Below are 19,433 nucleotides of genomic sequence, written 5' to 3'. Positions count from 1 at the left end.
GAAATTTCAGAAAGAAAAAGAGGAGAGTCATTATGGAATGATAACTCTGATCGTAGGCTACCACATAAACAACCGTTGAATAGGCTGTAGTTCTCCAATTAGCTTTATTAGACAATTAGCTTCAGCTGTGGTTCATAGGCTACAGCTCAAAGGCGCCGGTTCCCAACGCGACACTCATAATCAGTAGTTCTCAGGCTCGAGTTTCCATATTTTATGATAGGCTACAAGCTAGCTCGCTAAGTAGGCTGTTTGTGCGAGCATAAAATGAGTTAAACATCAAAATTGATGAAAAGTAGTTGTATCACTAAGAGCGGGAGATTCAACTATCCGAAATGAATGCGTGCAGTCATCTCTTAATACTTTGCATTTTATTCGATTTTCAGCTTGTTTTCTGTAACGAATTTGCCAAAAGGGAATACCCCCTGTCAAAGCCTAATGGCCAAGACGAGATTTCAGGTGGCGATTTCTTCAAGTTTTGGCTAAACTCAAAACAGCGAAGAAGTGTGAAGTCTGTTGGAGACGGAGGACTGAATGCATCTAAACAGACACGACAGTTTGATTGCGGCGACCGGGTCTTACAACTTTTTCTGAAGCAAGCCGATGTCGTCAATCTCCGAATTCGTGGACGTAAGTGTAAACAGAATATCCTCAAACTTACTGTGCAAGCAAGCCCAATTTATACTTCTGCGTCGAACTCACGCCGTAGCTACGTCGTAGGCTGTGTGTAGCGCGCGTACCCTGACGTGCACCTCTCCAAAAATGTAACAACGCGCGTAGAGGCTCCGGCGTAGGTCCGACGCAGAACGGCGGCAGTTCGACGCAGAAGTATAAAACAGGCTTAAATCACTTACATGGGTCCAGGAGTGGGGAAAAAAAATCCCACTCCTAGTGCTTTCATTAGAGATTTTCACTGATTTGTGTGAACCGTTTTTAAAACCATTTTTTTTATATGAAGTTGAGTGTATTGTCTAGTAGGCTATACATCTCAACATTTTTTATACTCTAGAATCGGCTTTTTAACGGAGCTCTTTCTCTTTTTCAACCCATCACAGCTTTGATATTGTTTATTTGAAGCCCTCATTCTGTCCCTCTGATGTTCTGCCTTCTCATATTTTTAAAGGGGTTATTCCAGCGTTAAGTCCAGTTGTTAGCCTACTGCTATTATCAATAGCTCCCTAGCAAATTTAATTGTACCAGGCTCTTTTAAACACGCTATAGTCCAGGGGTGCCCATTCCTGTTCCTGGAGATCTATCTTCCTGGAGAGTTCAGTTCCAACCCTGATCAAACACAACTTAAGCAGAACTCTGCAGGTTGGTAGGCCTATATCGCCAGGAACAGGATTGGGAATTCCTGCAATAGTCCATCTGTTGTTAAAGCACCATCTTGAATTTCTAAAATATCTTGAATTTCAAACGTTTTGATTAGAAGTTGTCTATTTTTAGATTGCATCTTACCTGAGTACTTTTGATATTTATTGACTCATTTCAGTCTGCTTTTAGAGAACTTCATAGTACTGAATCTGCCTTGTTGAAGGTTGCAGTGATATCTTACTTCCTCTTGCTGTATTTTAATCCTGCTTGATTTAAGTGCAGCATTTGATACAATGGATCATGACATCCTTTTACAAAGACTTGATCATGTAGTTGCGGTTTCAGGGATCTGTGCTGAATTGTTTTGCATCTTACCTTAAGGGCAGGTCTTTTTCTGTTAATTTGGGGAAATGATTCTCATCTCGTGCTCAAATCTCCTATGGTGTTCAGCAGGGCTCTATTCTGGGTCTTCCTCTCTTTGCCTTATGTATGCTTCCACTTGGTCATATTCTGAACCGAACTTATCTTATATCTATGCCGGCGATGACACTCAACTTTACTTTCCTGTTAAAAGCAACGGTTCTGTCTAATCCGTTTGCATGTTTTCAAGACATTAAATGCTGGATGACTTTAATTTTTTAGTTAAATAATGACATAACTGATTCATTGTATCTGGGTTTTCCTATATCAGCTCTGGAATGGTTGCAATTTGTGAAAGTAAGCAGCCAGATTTGACTGGCACTTAAAACCGTGAGCCAGTAGGCTACTCGTCTCTCTACACTGGCTACCGGTCAAGTTCCTTGTTGATTTTAAGTTTCTGCTCTTGTTTTTAAAGATTTACATGGTCATGCTCCCCAGTGCGTTTTTAATACTACCTCTAGATCTCTTCGGTCTTCTAGTCAATTTCTCCCCTCAGTCCCTCGTTCACATTAAAACTAAAGGTGCCTGGCTTTTGCTGTGGTTGCTCCTAGGCTCTGGAATAGTCTTCCCCCTCCACATAAGATCTTCCCCTTCTGTTTCACTTTAAATCCTCTTTGAAGACACTTTTATTATTTGTTTTAATTCTGTTTGAGGCTATACAATTTTCATTTGTCCTTTTGTTTTGTTGGTTATATGTATGTTTAGTTTTTTTTTTTTTGTTTTTTTTTTTTTTTTTTTTACAGCACTTTGGTTTCAACATCTGTTGTTTTTAAATGTGCTTTATAAATTAATAAACTAAACCAGTCCTATATTTAAACTGCAGCTATGTTTTCTTCCGATAGCGCTTGGAGACCTGCTCCGCTTGGACCAGTTAGCAGCTTTTTGTGGTGCTTCCATCAAGACTTCACACACAGATGTCCATCTGTTATTCAGCTATGATTCATGTTATGTGAAACAAGAGGTAAGCGTCCATTTTGCTTTTCATTTCAGTCACCGTTACTTATTCAATAGATTAGTCTCTAGCATTTCTTTTTTTGCTAGACAAATGCGACTTGGTTTTAAAAAGGTGCGCTCAAGTTTTAATTAAATTGAATTTTAATTGTCTAATGTTATAAATGTTAAAATTTAATTTAAATGAAGTGTAAAAGTGTTTGAAATTAATGAATGAAGAATGTTTCGTTCAGAGTTTTTGAACAAATCTCTTGAATTAATGATTCATTAATAGATCAAATACCAATGACTGCATTTAGAAGATACAAGGATTCAAAACTTAGTCTCTCACTTTTGCCAAAATGGATCCATAATTTTGACATCACTCTGCTCTTCAGCTTCTGGTCAGATTTTCTGTCCAATCAAATGCAAATGCTCTCTAGAATCTGAAGCTTTCCGCCCGCTACATTATAAATAGATGCAGAAGCTGCTGCTAAAATCCGTCACTTATATAAGGGATAAGAAATGATTCAGACTGTGTAAATATGCTTTCCATCGGGGCGAATGGAAGTTAAATATATACAAAACGTATTGGACCTATTTGAATTCTGCACAGAATGCCGTATTTTGAAGCAACATGGACTAGATTAGGAGGAGAAACGGTTAAAAATTAGGAGGAAACTGCATCTTAACCAAGCTCAGTGGCTCTGGGCAAACTGTGATATAAAATAATAGCCATTGGCTATTTTGTTGTTTGTGTCCCGCCCTGTCTTCCTTTTTCTGTGGAAATTAGGTCAACACATTTAAAAATGCTGCGCGTTTCAAAGTAATTCTGTGGGCCTTTAAAACGTATAGCTTTCATGACTTCTGCTCACTCTGGCTCAGCTGCAGCGCAAAAGCAGGTTTAAATTTTCCAGTGTGATCAAAGGTTTAATAAAGATAGCAGAATCATTGTCATTCAAGTAAAATCAGGATCCCTTGGACATCTATTACTATGGATGTAGCAAACAAATGGTTTCATGATCAGCCGTGTTTGTGAGCAAGAGTCCAATTACAGGGTTTACAGGGGATAAAGTGAGTGGTGTTTGGCTGTTCATGTAATCTCAATTTGTGGGCCTCAATAAAATGACCTTTTAAAGCAATTCACAATTTTATACATTTTGTTCAAAAACATTCCAGGAAACTGAATATGTATTGTCTCTGAGCTGGTATGGGACAGAGCAGGTTCTGTCCTGTCCTGCAAGTGCGACCCCTCCCTCTGTTGTCTGTAAGAACAATGCCATGGAATTGACTATTGTTGGTGATGGGAGAGATGAATTGTCAGTTGCATGTAAGTATTGAGTAATGGGAATAAAGAGAAATTCAGTGGTGACTAACACTTGTGGACTTTCTGATCTGTTAATATCACCTGTTTCCACAGTAAATGGGGAATGGGCACCTCTGCTTTATGTGGCCACTGAATGTTGGCAACGAGAGCAGTCTAACCAGGGACAGCTCACCTTCTCTGTTCCATATATGAGCTGTGGTGTCAACTTCAGGGTGAGTTGTTGTGGGTTTTTGGCAATATTTGACAGATTTGGAAATTATTTCTGATGTTTGGTTTAAATGTTATTTCAGGATGGTCACTTCATTCTGGTTTTGAAATCAAAAGGCAAGATGATGCCACTGTCCTGTCCATATGAGCCAATACCAATGTTTCCAGTCAAAGACCCAGGGCTTTCTGAGACAACCCAACCACTGCCACAAAATCAACTCGGTGTGTACCACAATCTACCAACTGTGTTTCCTAGTCAGATTGTAAAGCAGGTGCAAGCATTTCCAGTTGAGCAACAGCAAAGAAATGTACTTGGATCACCCTATATGCGCCCAAGGAGTCATTGGCTGCCTAAATTACCACCTTTGCCTGGCTCTTTTAATCTGTCTGTAAACTTCCCATTTTCACTTCCTATACAAAAAGAGACAATGCTTTTCAACGATCCTATAACAAGCAAAAATGTGGTTTCAACTCCTGAAATGATTCCGCAATCAACTTTTGAACCGACTCCTGAACCGTCCACTGAACCGTCCACTGAACCGACTCCTGAACCGATTCCTGAACTGACACCTGAACCGGAAATTGAACAACTTCCCCTTCGTGAGCAGATGGAACAGGATCTCGCTGCTTCAGCCTCAAAGGCTCCTGACTCTCAAACTCAATACATGGACTATCCTTATAGGTTCGAAAGACCTGTTTCACCTCCTCAATCTAACCCTTCCTCTGCTCTGAAATATCAGTTTTCAAGGGTTCCTGTCCCTAGTACTTCCCTGCATCAGCATTTTGGGTCAGCTCAGAACTACAACTTTCCTAGCCCTGATCCGCTTCAAGGAAATCCTTCTCTTGCCAGTTTAGCACAGCATCTTCCACCTGGGTATTTCATATGCTCTAACAATCAACAACCACTGGTTCTCCAAGAGATGTTTCTGCCTACTGCTCCAAATCCTGCTCGACCTTTACAGTATCAAATACCCAGTTATCAAAAGCCTGACATTACTTGGCCTGCACGTGGTAACCCTGCTGTTCCTCCCATGAATGTTTACTCACAACAGCCACTGACCAGTGCTGTGGCTTCTAACCCCCTTGATTCTGGTAGTAAACTTTTCCAGCCAGCTCAACACCGCCCACACTTTTACTACGGAAGTTATGGCCGTCAGGGTTCCACCACAACTCCCTCACCCCCATCTCCAGCAAGTCCTTATCCCCCTTACCCTGCTCTGCAAGATGATGGACTTCTCCGTCCAAAACGTATCCAAAATCCAGTCCAACAGCCTTGGTCAACCAGTGACTTTTCTGTAAAAAGGCTGTCTCAAGAGTCAAAACCATTGGTGCTAGCTTCAAGCCGTACACCAGAGTATCTTGATTATCAGACTGGTGGAGATCAGTCTCTAGATCTTTATCAGAGGTCTGTTGTCGATACATCCGGCAGAGAAATCTCAAGTCTTTCACGATACCCGCCCAGTTGGCTTTCAGCTGATGTTTTCACAAAAAATACTGGTTCTAGTCTCAAAGGATTTTTTGAACCACGATCCATGGCTCCAGTTCCCAGTCCACAGGCCCCAACGTTTACAGGCAATCATCCTATTGTATCCTTGCCACAGCCTATGCCTCGTTTTTTTCCTGTAAAGGAAGGTGCACAGGTTGCACAACTTCCTTACAGTCAGGGCCCTTCAGTAAGGGGCATGCGGATTCCCCATGTATACTCTGAAAGGCCAAGTGAACAGAGCAGTCAGAAGCCTCAGAATGACACCCTGCCACAGTACCAGTCAGACAGAACGGCAAGACTAGAGAAGGACATTTTTGGGTCTCCACACTTCAGATCTACCTCCCAGGAAGTGCAACCACCAAGAAAGTCATCACACTCTGGATCATATTTCTACAGTCCTTCAACTGCTGAAGCTCTCAATTAAAATGTGGACTGGAATGGTGTACAATGTTGATGTATTTGAAAAGATTATCTTAAAGGGTTAGTTCACCCAAAGATTAAAATTGTCAGTAATTACTCGCCCTCATGTTGTTCCAAACCCGTAAGAATTTCATTCATCTTCGGAACCCAAATTAAGATATTTGATTAAATCTGAGAGCTGGATCACTCCTCCATAGGCTTCTACGGGATCGAAACTTGGCGGCCCAGAAAGTTAGAAAAGACGATGTTTAAAATAGTCCAAGTGACTACAGTGGCTCAAGTGACGAGAATACTTTTTTGAGTGTAGAAAAAAACAAACAAATAACTATTCAACTATTCATTTTATTCTGTGTGGGCCTCTGAGTTCACGTAGTGTAACAGCGCAGCGCGTCTGTGTTGTACATCACACACGTGACTAGCATCGGCCAATAGTAACCCTTCGTGCTGACGTACAGCCCAGAAGCGCTGCGCTGTTACACTACATGAACTCACTCCGAGGCTCACACAGAAGAAAACGAATAGTTGAATTAAATTGTTGTTGTTTTTTTTTTTTTTTTTTTTTTTTTAAACGCACAAAGTATTCTTGTCTCTTGATAAACTTATGGTTGAGCCACTGTAGTCACTTGGACTATTTTAAACATTGTCTTACTAACTTATGGGCCGGCAAGTTTCAGTCCCATAGAAGCCTATGGAGGTGTGATCCGGCTCTCAGATTTGGTAAAAAATATCTTAATTTGTGTTCCGAAGATGAACGAAAGTCTTACGGGGTTTGAACAACATGAGGGTGAGCAATTACTTACAGGATTTATTTTTTGGGTGAGCTAACTCTTTAACTGTCTTTTCAGAGAACATTAATTGTGGTGTATGGTGGTGTTGAAGTGACTTGATTAAACTGTTCTACTGAATTTAATAAATATTTTGTAAACTACTTGTTGACTTTATTTATTTTATTTATTATTTTTATTAATTGAATGCGGTGGACTTGCAATGCATAGTTTTTGCATGAACTGTATATCCTTAAGTAGGATATATATATTTTTTTTTTTACTTTACGTTGACTGTCATTTTACCACTGACTTTAAAGGTGCATTGCACAAGTCGAGTGTTTGCAGAACTATGATCCTTATTTACCTTGGCATCATTTTGAAAATATTACTGGCATATTAGTTCTTAAACTAAATATAAACAATTTATGGGTCATTATAGCCAACATGATGCAATATACAACAGCTGCATGAATATTGAAATACCTATCCTTCCCAACTATGTTCATCATGATTTTCACCTCAAAGCTTTCAAAAGTGACAGAACACCTTGAGTGTACATTTTTACTTTCAGTGAATTTATCTCGTGTATATATATTATACACCACTGTTCAAAAGTTTGGGGTCAGTAAGATTTTTAATGTTTTTAAAAGTATCTTCTGCTCACCAAGGCTGCATTTATTTGATTAAAAATACAAACAAAAACAGTAATTGTGAAATATTATTCCAATTTAAAACAGCTGTTTTCAATGTGAATATACAGTAAAGTGTAATTTGTTCCTGTTATGTAAAGCTGAATTTTTAGCATCATTACTCCAGTCTTCAGTGTCACATGATCCTTCAGAAATCATTCTGATATGATGATTTGATGCTCAAGAAACATTTGATTATCAATGTTGAAAACAGTTATTTACATTTTTATTCCATGATGCTATGATGAAAAGTTCAAAAGGACAGCATTTATCTGAAATCTAAAGCTTTTGTAACAAACACTACCGTTCAAAAGTTTGGGGTCAGTAAGAATTTTAATTTTATTTTGGGGGGAAAGAAATAAAATAAATCAATATTTTTATTCATCAAGGATGAGTTAAACTGATCAAAAGTTACAGTAAAGACATTTATAATGTTAGAAAATATTCTATTTTAAATAAATGCTGTTTTGAACTTTCTATTCATCAAATAATTTTGAAAAAAATTGTACACAACTGTTTTAAACATTGACAATAATAATGAATGTTTCTTGAGCATCAAATCATCATAGAGTGATTTCTGAAGGATCATGTGACACTGAAGTAATGATGCTGAAAATTCATCTTTGATCACAGGAATAAATTACAGTTTAAAATATATTAAAATAGAAAACAGTCATTTTAAATTGTCATAATATTTCACAATATTAATGTTTTTTTTAATTGTTTTTATCAAATAAATGCAGCCTTGGTGAGCAGAAGATACTTCTTTTAAAAACAGTAAAAATCTTACTGACCCCAAACTTTTGAACGGTAGTGTATATGTATGTATATATATTCTTATATAACATATAGAATAGTATACTTATATAGAATTTTTTTTAAAAAAATAATGTTTTTTTTTTCCAATTTATGCAGTATTTAAGAAATAAAATAGAGCAGATCTGTAATCCAATGAGGGGAGGTAGATTGGTGTAATCTGGTGGAAAGAAAGAAAATCTTCTGTAATAGCTAAATGGGCTGTATAGTTGCTGAGAAAAATGTTTTCAGACATAATTTTTTTAAATTGGGTTTTGAATTCGGATATATGGTGCGGGACAGTGGCTCACTAGGTAGCACTGTCGTCTCACAGCAAGAAGGTCCCCAGCTGATCCAGCAGTCCTTTCTGTTTGGAGTTCGCATGTTCTCCCCTTGTCTGCTCCGGTTTCCCCCATAATTCCGGAGACGCTAAATTGTCGTATGCGTTTGTTTTTTAAAGAAACTTAATATGTTCGAAGCGGTATTCTATAGGCTAAGCGTATGCGTATCCCATCATGCATTATGTTTGGAAACTCACCTGACCCGAAATTGCAAGCTGTCCAGGAAAACATTCCACTGTAATTCAAATTAATTAGATATTGCTTATAATTATATAGTAAAACATAAAGTGTTGCACATTTTATTGGTGCAAAGATAAGGGTATTTTTTACAACATTTGCAACTCTTTAAAATTGTGTCTTCTGTAGGCTATAGCGACTACTGAACAAACATTTAAAGTTTATTTTAAAATGCAAAGTATTGATAATAATAATAATTTTAAAAAAGCTCAGTAAACAAGTCTTGTCACAAGTTTCGTAGCATTCCAAAGTTACAGGTGGTCTACATTAATTTGTTGATTGGACTCGCCGTTTGCCCGTATGCGAGCTTCGGTGCGCTTGTGAGGTGAAACGAACTGGCGATGTCTTGCGAACTTAAAACCTTAATTACAGTATTTATATTATCAACAATAGCACTTCATCTCAGTTATCGTATTTTTAGCGCTACGTCTGAGCGGGTAGGTTACTCAGAAGAATACAGTTTCAATATTTTTAACAATTTTGCGGACGAAAGAAGTGCGTTGGAATTGAACCTAACAAATCCACATTTAAAACGCAGTAGACGCGCGGGTTCAAAACTTGACGTCTCAGCGGATTCTTCCTACAGAAATGCGAATGAAACAATACCTCTACAGTCGAGTGAGTACATGTATGAATCGCGATCAAACGACAGCGCATCTATGCACTTGAACAATGAAAAAACTCCACTCAGAAGTTTCCAGAAAAAAGCTTTTGAAATCGAAGCTGGGTTTCAAGGTGACGCACCAGGTGAGTTTTCCCTTTTCTAAGTATGAATATAGCCTACTATTAGTGTGTTTTAAAAAACGGTTAATACATAAATACGCAGTTCCTTCAAGAACCATGTTGCACGTTTTGTGTTTTATGGACAGCATTTGGGGGACCAGGAATCTCTAGGAATATTTATCGAAGTGGGGCTAGCTCCCAAAACACAGACAGGCCTATGTGGCTGGCATTACCCACGGTTCACTGCTCAGAAGAGGTAATGACCTTAACAGCCGCTGGAAGTGAATACACGCATATCTTTGTAGATAGAGGTGAGAATTCATGTTCAGGTTCAGTGTTAATGCTGGATCACGTGTTGCTTAACATTTTAACCTGCTGGTCCTACAGACAATTATCTGGTGTGCTTCATTCACAGTGAATGCAGGCCCACTGCCTTTATTCCAGGTGCCTGCATATTGCGGATATTCTGTAAGGGTCACATGGAAGGATCTGGTCCTAATGGCCCCATACAATGGTTGCTACATCACACAAGAGGTGCCAAATATGTCATCTTATACGGTAGTTCCTTAGTTTGTAAGGAGCTTGTAAGTTTGTACCAAGCATGCAAAGAGAAATAACAAGAAAAAAGTAGTAGCTATTTTGGTTTGTGCGTGACAAACTTTTAGTTGTTGATGACATTACTAGTCCAGAATGTACAAAATCTTGGTCTGCTCTGCTGATGATTTTTTTTATCCCACTGTTTTGACACATTTCTGACGTAACAGTTTGCTTGCAGTTTAATCAATAGTAGGGCTTGCATAGACTAGTCGAGTAGTCGATAGATCGACTACTTCAACCACTAGTCGACGCTGTCGGAAACAATCGACTACTCGAGCGTCCATTAACCATAAATGAATTAAAAATGGCGAACGTCACCAACAGACACCACACGTCAGATGTGTGGAAGTATTTCATCAAGGATGACAAAAATATTGTAATTGACCAACTCTGCAAGAGGCCGTTCACATATTGCGTCTAAAAACGTGTGGAAAGCGCGCGCGGCCGTGCCGCTGTCTCCTACAAGCGCTCGCGCTCCCGCTCCCGTGGCGTCTGTCGTTGCTATGCAAACAAACTGCGCTCTCCATGATGACGACGAAGAAGTATCATTCCGCAAAGGATTAATTGATTTCTAGCCCTTGCATTAGCTTTACTACTAGATATATTTCTGGAGATGAGAAGAAAAAACCCGCTTGGAAAAACTAGCGCACCATGTTGCTTTCATTATGAGCGCGCGCCTACATTTGAAATGACGACCTTGAGCGCGGAAAAGACGCGATATGTGACGGCCCCTAGAAGCAGACGTCTGAAATGAAAAGCAAGAACGGCCATTTATTTGGCTATAGACTGTTACATGAAAATTTAAAAATGAAATGTCATAATTATAATGTTTTGAGAGTTTACTTATGTAATTGTTGCATTAGGCTATGAATTAATAAATGTTTATTGATAAGATCTAGCTATTTCATGTCTTTTCATTTACAGTAGCATGAACCACGAGTAGTCGAGTAACTCGAGTATTGTTTTGATAAGAAATCGACTAGCAGAAATCAGTAGTCGTGCAACCCCTAATCAATAGTAATAAATACATTTTTGCCCAGATTCCACCTTTTAATCAGTCTTTCCCCTTTTTAGAATGGAAATTATGTTCTATCACTGCTGTGGTGGGGCAGTCCTGTAAAGATATTCTGTCCTATGGCACCTGTGATCTCAAAACCAACTCCTTCTTTCTTGTGCTCTCAATTTGGTATGGTCATCGCAATAGAAGGCACCCAGGAAGATGTTGAGAAACACAGGGTTAAAGGTAAGAGTGTGTTACACACACATTTGAGATCGTGCTGTTTTTTGTTCTGGCCGTCACTGGAGCAGAAGCCTCACCTTTAATTAAGCTTATGGTTTTAACCTCCTTTTATTGGACAAATGATTGAATGCATTGTTCTTGCATCTATCCAAATTAGAAGCTTGCAAAAAACTGTTATTGATACTTATTTTACAGCTGAATCCTTTTGTTGCTGTTGAGGTTTGACATTCTTCATGCATTTTTTTTGTGTTAAGTGAATGGGAACGTACTGCCTCTCCTATCTGAGACGTGTGCATATCGCATACAGTCTCCTCCTGAGGTCATTCTACTTCATACCACTTTCAGTTCTGATTGCGTGATTGTGACGGTAAGAAACAGACACGTTTTAAGAGAAATTAAGGTAATTTGAGTGTCTTACACTTGAGATAAAATGACCACATTTGTGAATCTTTTACACAATTTTGTAAACTGTACTTGTTGATGATTGATTTTTATATAGATTTTTATTTTATCTATCCTTAATAGAATGAAAACTATCGAAAACGTGACTCTAGACTGTGTAAAAGTTCACTTAGGAATATAATGGTACTTGGGGATGGGTGATACTTGTTTACCGTAGTATCATTTAGAAAAAATCACTGAAACTGATACGAATGCTTACATTGTAGTAGGAGTACATATCCTTGCAAACTACTGGATGTTCTACCACAGTTCATGGTTTTCACCTCAAAGCTTTCAACATCCATTGTTTTTTTATGGAAGCTTGATTCCACCATGGATCTTTCAGTTCTGACGTTTTTTTTTTGTTGTTGAATTTGCTAGTTTATATCTAAGTCTAAGTTTCTATTCCAATTCTGAGGAGTTGTATGTTTTGTACTATTCTTTCGATAGTTTTCAAAAAAGTTAATTGCAGGTTTTTATCTGACTTTTTTCCCCTCTTGCAATTCCTAGTTAACTTGTAACTCTGACTTTTTATATATATATATATATATATTTTTTTTTTTCATGGTGGAAACAAGCGTTTCATATCTAAGCAAAATGCTAAAGAAACACTTAATGTCCCTAATGTCACAAGATCCTTGATTTAAAAAAAAAGTCACTGCTTGCTTTGAAAAGATATGAGCTATGTTTCAGACCAAGAAGTTTCACTTGTTTTTCTGTAGGATGGAGAGAGCATTCTTGTCATCATCTGGGATGGAAAGCAGTTCACTCTCTCTTGTCCATTCCCTTACCACCTGTCTCGGTTTCCTCCCTACCTTCATCCTCATCCACTCCATGAACCACTGCAGCCAAATCAGGAGCATATGTCTTTATTCCCACGTGTTCCTGCTTTCCCAGAAGTTCCTGGTTCCACATGGCAGCTTGCAACACCTAAACCAGATTCATCTAAACCTGCTGTGATCCCTCACCTTCCTTATATACAACCTGCAGTACCACTGTTTCATCCTGACACGCGTCCCGTCCATCAGAGACACAGTGTTTATCAGCACCAGAAACCGCCTGCTCACATTTACCATCATCCAGCACCTCAACATCTGGCTCTCCCTGTGGATCAAATTCCACAAACACATGAAGAGATGGTACCCCAATACCCAGTGATGCCCCCTCCACACTATCCACCGTACCCTTTGTACTGTCCCCCTTATCCTGAGTCATTCTGTTCTAAGCACCCCATCCTGTACAATCATCAGCCAGCCATGACCCCTGCTGCTCAACCGTCCATCCAGCCAATGCCATGGACTTCAATTCCTCGACCCACACACAAGCCACTTATACAAGAGCCCCTGTTCCCCCAGATCCCTGTCTTTCCTCCAACTCCACCTGCAGACCCCCCCAAAATGTCTCCATCACTTTTTTGCAAGAAGAACGGATTAATAGTAACTTTTCCCTCAACTAGAATGGACTCCATTCAAGTCAAAGGTGAGCTACATTATGACTTTTTTATTTTAAGTTCCTGAATATAAACTGCTTTGATGCACATAAAATAAAAAACATCAAAACTTGATGTTTTTGCTCTTTTCTGTGTTGGTAATTTTTGAAGATGTGAAGACGAATACCTGGATCTCCATCGCATCGGTCTCAGCAGCCTGTAACTACAAACTCCACTCCAGAGGTGGCAGTGTTGAGCTCTCTTCACCACTACCTTCCTGCCACACACACAAAAAGGTGAGCCCTCAGTGCTGAGATTCACCACATTCCTATGTGTCATTGAATTAAAATGGAATAATAAACTTAAATTCAAACTTTTGTATTTTTCACAAATCTCTTATAAAAGTAACAGTAATTTCTCCTTTCTTTTCTTCTCCTTTTTACCTCTTCAGTCCCCTACAGTGATCTCTCTATATGTCAGGTTCTGGTATTTCCCTCAACTGCGATTCCGTACCCTACAGCTTCAGTGTCACCATGTTGGAGATGGAGGCACACGACCTACAGTACCTCACTTTACAACCGGACACACACCCGCTCAACCACCACCTAAATTTCAGGTGGCGTGTTCTAGCCAACATATGAGTGTAAAACTGCCACCTGGACCAACATCTGGCCTCATGGTGCAAGGTGAGTTTGAGGTTGGTTCAGGCGAAAACATTTGCGTTTTATCAATTCCCATGAAAATTGGGCAATTATAGTTTGTTGGAGGTCAAGTGATTTTATGTAAATTTGTTTAATATTTTAAAAATGTTTTTATATAAAATGTTTATTAAAATCTGCCATTTTCTTTTATAGATGCTTCGAGTGGGATCAAAACAGAAGCTGCTCCTATTTTGGAGGCTCCAAGTCATTGTGGGTATTCTGTAAGAAAGGATAAAGATGGTGCCCTCAACGTCCTCCTGCCTTACTCTTCATGTCACATGACTCATAAGGTCTGTGATGTCATTCAATGTTATGCATATTGTATGACTTGGACTTCATGAATATTTGTTTCTTTTAATCAGGATGGACAGTACCGAATTATATTAAAATATCGAACACCGAATGGGCGCACAGTTGAGTCCTTGCTGTCATGTCAGGCTTCTTTCAGTCAAGGTACAGTATGAATCTTTCTCGACAGTGTTGGTGAAAGTTACTTACTTTTGCGACACTTTTTCTCACCTGGACTGGGCTTAGTCTCAGCCTCAGACGTCACACCCAGCAATCAATGGCTGAACGTCAATGGCTGAATCAGAGCAGAGTAGCTTGCGGAAAGGAGGGATTTAGAAAGACTGAATCCTCCAACGAGTCGTTTAAGAATCATTGAACAATGTGGTGATGTGCAATGTATATTATGAGAAAATGAAAGTGTTTCTGCATCTTTGATGCATGTAATCCTGTTGTAGGAGACCTCCAAAACAAAATTAAGAAACTTTAAAATAGCATAATAGGGGCACTTTAAAGCTGCCATGGACTCAAGACCTTCTGCCTTCAGTCTGAAGGTCTGGCTACACTAGACTAGGCTGGGCTTGCTTGTTTGTTTTTTAATAAGTTGCCAACCCCTGTAACTCGGGCTACTTGTACTGCATTACCCCTAACACTGCTTATGAATGGATTCAAACATTGCAACTTTCCAAAAAAAAACAACATTTTTAAATTTCACATTTTTGTCGTGTAGAATCATGTAATGTCGCACCTGAGCAGCGCCTGGTCTGTGGATCTGTGGCTATATCATCATCAGAGTGCCATGACAGAGGCTGCTGTTATTGTGAAGACAGCCAGTCGTGTTATTACCCCATGGACGGTGAGGTGGACAAACATTGTTAAATTCAAATGGAATACTATACATTCATTCAAAATTGGTACTTGGTGTGTAGTATTTACCAGTCTCAAAGTAATCACATAAATATGCTTGCAATTTTATATATATATATATATATATATATGGTACAGAAATAATAATTATTTCTCAGAATCAAACAAGGAACATTTTCCGTAAAAGAAACATGGTACTTAACACCTGTGTAATTTTGTGTGTATCCCAATCAGAATGCACAATGGATCGACATTTTGTTTTCTCGGTTCACTCATCTGCCGCGGATCCGCCCTTTTCCCCAGCCACCCTTGTCACGGCTGGCGACAGCTCTTGCACACCCCACAAAGTTACAGCTGACCTGGCCCTCTTCAAGATCCCGCTGGATGAATGTGGGGTGCACAGATATGTGAGTAGATTAGTTGCTGTAGGTATGTATCTGAGGGTGTGTTCACACTTGTAGTTCATTCTCTTTTGATCCGGAACAAAACAGAAAATTATACATTTAATCCTGGTTCGCTTGGCGTTCACACTGTCATGTTTAACACAGAACCTAAAGGCCTGTTCACACCGGGACGAATTTCACACGCGATATTCGCCGACGTTTAACGCCTCGTGACTAAACAAAGGGCGCCAATGTGAGTGTGCACACCGACGCGAAAAAACGCCACGCGTAAAAGCGTAATTTTTTAAAAAACACCTTGGTTTTGTTTTTTTGGTTTGACGCACCGCGTCAAAAACTATCCGACCAATGAGATTGGCGCTTTTGCTCACGTGTCTGGAGCTTCTGAAGTTACAGTAAAACACAACTTGGGGGCGCTCAAACACAAAACGGTCTTGGCGACTGAGCACACATACGTAACGGCGAAGAAGATATACGCCAAGTAGCGTCTAAACACTGCCTGGAAGAAATAAGACGAGGAAGATGCAAGGCAAGATGAATGTAGAGCTGCTGGTCTTGTTGGTGTCGGAACATAAAGAACTGTGACAAACGCGACAGCGACTACAAAAATCTTGATAAAAGAGAACTGTTATGGAGTGGTATTAAGCGCCATCTAATGTCAGGGAATGAATTTGCATGTTCACTCGGCTCATCGTCAGCGAAAATCGCTTGGGTGTGAACACAAAAAACGCTTTGAAAAAAACTGGCGAATAACGCGCGCCGATATTCGTCCGTGTGTACGGCCCTTTAAGATACAAAACAAAAACAAGACTTTTTTTTTTTTTTTTTTTTTTTTTTACATCTCGCAATTCTGACTTATCTCAGTATTGCGTGAAAAGTCACAATTCTGACTTTTTTCTCAGAATTGCATGTTTATATCTCGCTATTCTGACTTTATAACCTGCAATTGGGATATATAAAGTCAGAGTTGTACGATATAAAGTCACAATTGCATGTAATAAAGTCAGAATTGCTAGACATAAACATGCAATTCTGAGAAAAAAGTCAGTCTTTTTTTCCTTAGAATTGGACCTTATAACTCGCAATTGTGACTTTATATCAAACAGTTCTAAGAAAAGATGTCAGAATTGCGAGATATAAACTCGCCATTGCGAGAAAGTCAGAATTGTGAGTTTTATATGGTCTGACTTTATTTCTCAGAATTGCGAGATAAAAAGTTGCAATTATCTTTTAAAATGTTTTATTCTGTGGCGGAAACGAGCCTTCAAATGACACTCATTTTGCGACGGAACTAACCAAACATCTGAAACAAAACCAGCACATTAATCCCAGCACGCAGCATTATGTGTGTACAAGTGGTGATATTTTTACCAGCTGAGAACTCACAAAGAGCTTATAAAATGTGTAGAGGAGTCAAAACAGCGGCAGGAATTGGTCTGTTGCACACAAACGAAAGATCTGCTGCAAGAAGACAACGGTTCCAATGCCTGTATTGAACTGTAATGGGCAATGTAGCTCCTATGATGAGAACAACCAAGCATTCTGTTTCTCTTTTTAGGGTCGCATCTTGTGAACGTCCTGTTTTTGGTTTGTTTAGATGTTTTTGGTCCGTGTTGCGTTCATATGTCAGTCGAACTGCACTAGAGCTCATTTGGAGCGCATCAGGGTTCGGATGGCAGTGTTCACATTTATTCAATTGAACCGAACCACACTACCAGAGCAATCGTAGAAGAGTTTGGTTTAATCCAACCAAATCTGCTAAGTGTGAACACACCCTGAGAGTGTGTGACCATGCAAGTCTAACTCAATGTCTGTAGGAGGTGGGTAAAACGGTCATCTACATGGTCGAGATCCTGAATAAAGTGCAGCCCATCAGTCTAAATTACGGCACCATCACTAGAGATTCGCCTGTAAGGTACGTGCGAAAATATAATCCCACCAGTACTCAAAGAACTGAGCAACATGCCGAGACTTCATGTTCCCTGTCGTCCCAGGCTAGTGGTTGAGTGTCGGTATTTACCCGGATCTGTGGTAAGTGTGGGTTACCTGGTGAAAAGCCCCTCCCTCGGCCCTTCTATCAAAGCTCAGGGGGTGTTTGGAGTTCAGCTCAGGATCGCAGAAGGTTTGCTGAATCATCTTAGAAATAATTTTCTGGCAGTGTATTCTGTTTCTATGTTTAGGAAACTGATGCGCACATGAAATACTTTTGCAACAAAAAAAGTGGTTTGTGCATCAACTGCAGCCTCTTTTCATTCAGATGAGCTCTACGACAGCTTTTACCCACAATACCACCAGCCCCTGCGTATGCTGCTGGGGAAACCCCTTTACCTTGAAGTGCGTCTGCTCAACCCTCCAGACCCCACAGCTATACTGCTGGTGCATTACTGTGTGGCATACCCGCGCTCTGCAAAATCAGCCTGGATCATTATTTATGACGGGTACAAGAGAGATGTGTCTTCCTTTTTTTATCTATTGAACTATCTGGTCCAGCAACTGATTCTAATTCTATACCTTTTTAAGGTGCCCAAATACTCTTGACCAGACCCCAACCCACAGGCCTCCTGCTACACCTGCAGAGGCCCTGACCAATCATGTTAGACGATTCACGATCACTACGTTCCAGTTCCTGTCTGAAGATGCCAACCTGCAGGCAGATGAAGAGGTATAGAGCAGCAATAAAAGTGTTTAGAAGAATAGAAAATTTGAATCAGCTTGTAAAACCTCTTCTTTTTTGACTCGTCACAGATTTATTTTATGTGTTCAACGGAGGTTTGTCTGCCCTCAGATGATCAGTGTGTCGAGGGCTGCTTTGCAGGTGAGTGTCAGCCATTGTACTTCCCCCTGTATGCATTTATGGCTATAATTTATATCTCTGGCCATGAATAGGTCTACTATAAAGTCTCTAGAGCTCTTGACAAGAGAAGCTCAGTTTTCCTGCTCTCCTGTTTTAGTCATTTGTTCATTTTGCTGGTTGCATTTCATTTCCCCAAAGCACTTTATCTCTCCAGATCCCTCTGTGAAGTTCTCAGAAGACTTTTGAGCTGGATAAAGCCCAACTTGTAAGCCATCGTTCTTTTTGTTTGACAGATGTACACTTGTCTCACTAACAAATGTAAAGCAATAAAGCTTTGAAACGTAATTTTCTTGTTATGCTTAAGTTTTACTTGTATAAGATAGATTTTAGAAGATAAAGCTGTGAAAATACGGACTGTCTTGAATTGTTGCTGATAGTGCATTTATACACAAGTTCAACATAACATATATTGTGAAACAAATAGCTTAAACACATGTTCTGCAGTGACTCAAATGAACCTGTTTGACTCATTTCTACATCACTGGATATGAATCAACATTGCATTTAATTGTGCACTATTTTTCCTTGCATTTATTGTATTATTACTGGTGTGCAGTCACTTTCACTCAACGCTGGCTTAAGAAATGACTTGGTTTTAACATATAGAAGAAAATATGCACTGGATAATTTATAATACTTTTTGTGTTTTGTAAAGCTAATATATGTACATTCACAAAGGTTGTTGTTCAGTAGCGGGTCCTCCTGAAGGAAAAGTTTTGTGTGTGTGTGTGTTCAGCTGAAGGATCTGTAGTGTTTTCTGCTGTGTGTGATCAGGTTGGAGCTCTGACTGAAGGCTTTACCACACACTTTACACACATGGGGCTTCTCTCCTGAACAAAACACAAAGCAAACCATAGTTTAAAATGTGGAGCAATCAAAACATGCACTCAACATACTGGGAATAGAAACATTTGTATAGATTAAAATGGGGGTACAATTCTATACAATGTTTCAATTCAACTTGT

General features: G+C 39.4%; 3 protein-coding genes across 6 annotated transcripts in view; 2 read left to right on the top strand and 1 right to left on the bottom strand.

Moving 5' to 3' along the window:
* Positions 1-167: 167 nt before the first annotated feature.
* Positions 168-7,028, top strand: LOC308687614 (uncharacterized protein). 4 transcript variants are annotated; one of them, XR_014029765.1, is made up of 6 exons: positions 168-627; positions 2,574-2,692; positions 3,841-3,991; positions 4,082-4,200; positions 4,279-6,190; positions 6,885-7,028. XR_014029765.1 is itself a non-coding variant. In XM_081360277.1 (5 exons), the coding sequence occupies exons 1-5, from the start codon at positions 333-335 to the stop codon at positions 6,103-6,105; spliced, it is 2,511 nt and encodes an 836-aa protein (XP_081216403.1). In that variant the 5' UTR covers positions 168-332; the 3' UTR covers positions 6,106-7,028. The 4 variants fall into 4 exon arrangements, 1 of the variants encoding a protein (XP_081216403.1); XR_014029766.1 differs by having other exon boundaries at positions 4,279-6,222; positions 6,784-7,028; XR_014029767.1 differs by having other exon boundaries at positions 4,279-6,363; positions 6,721-7,028.
* Positions 7,029-8,963: 1,935 nt separating this feature from the next.
* Positions 8,964-18,918, top strand: LOC308688751 (uncharacterized protein). The gene is made up of 18 exons (XM_081362081.1): positions 8,964-9,677; positions 9,800-9,964; positions 10,069-10,187; positions 11,325-11,493; positions 11,745-11,857; positions 12,654-13,410; positions 13,532-13,656; positions 13,812-14,046; positions 14,215-14,351; positions 14,424-14,514; positions 15,077-15,202; positions 15,448-15,620; positions 17,432-17,529; positions 17,609-17,736; positions 17,872-18,052; positions 18,135-18,276; positions 18,360-18,429; positions 18,623-18,918. Exons 1-18 carry the CDS (start codon positions 9,272-9,274, stop codon positions 18,652-18,654), a joined length of 3,267 nt encoding a protein of 1,088 aa, XP_081218207.1. The 5' UTR covers positions 8,964-9,271; the 3' UTR covers positions 18,655-18,918.
* Positions 18,764-19,433, bottom strand: part of evi5l (ecotropic viral integration site 5 like) — a 49,039-nt gene continuing 48,369 nt past the window's right edge. Inside the window, exon 24 of the mRNA XM_081362082.1 lies at positions 18,764-19,298. Coding sequence (XP_081218208.1) covers positions 19,201-19,298 — 98 coding nt within the window. The 3' untranslated portion in view covers positions 18,764-19,200. The remainder of the gene's footprint in view (positions 19,299-19,433) is intronic.

Source organism: Scardinius erythrophthalmus (assembly GCF_964197995.2).
Source record: "Scardinius erythrophthalmus genome assembly, chromosome: 3".
Classification (NCBI taxonomy): Eukaryota; Metazoa; Chordata; class Actinopteri; order Cypriniformes; family Leuciscidae; genus Scardinius; species Scardinius erythrophthalmus.
The sequence above is the reverse complement of the archived record's forward strand: the minus strand, read 5'-3'. Positions and strand labels throughout refer to the sequence as shown.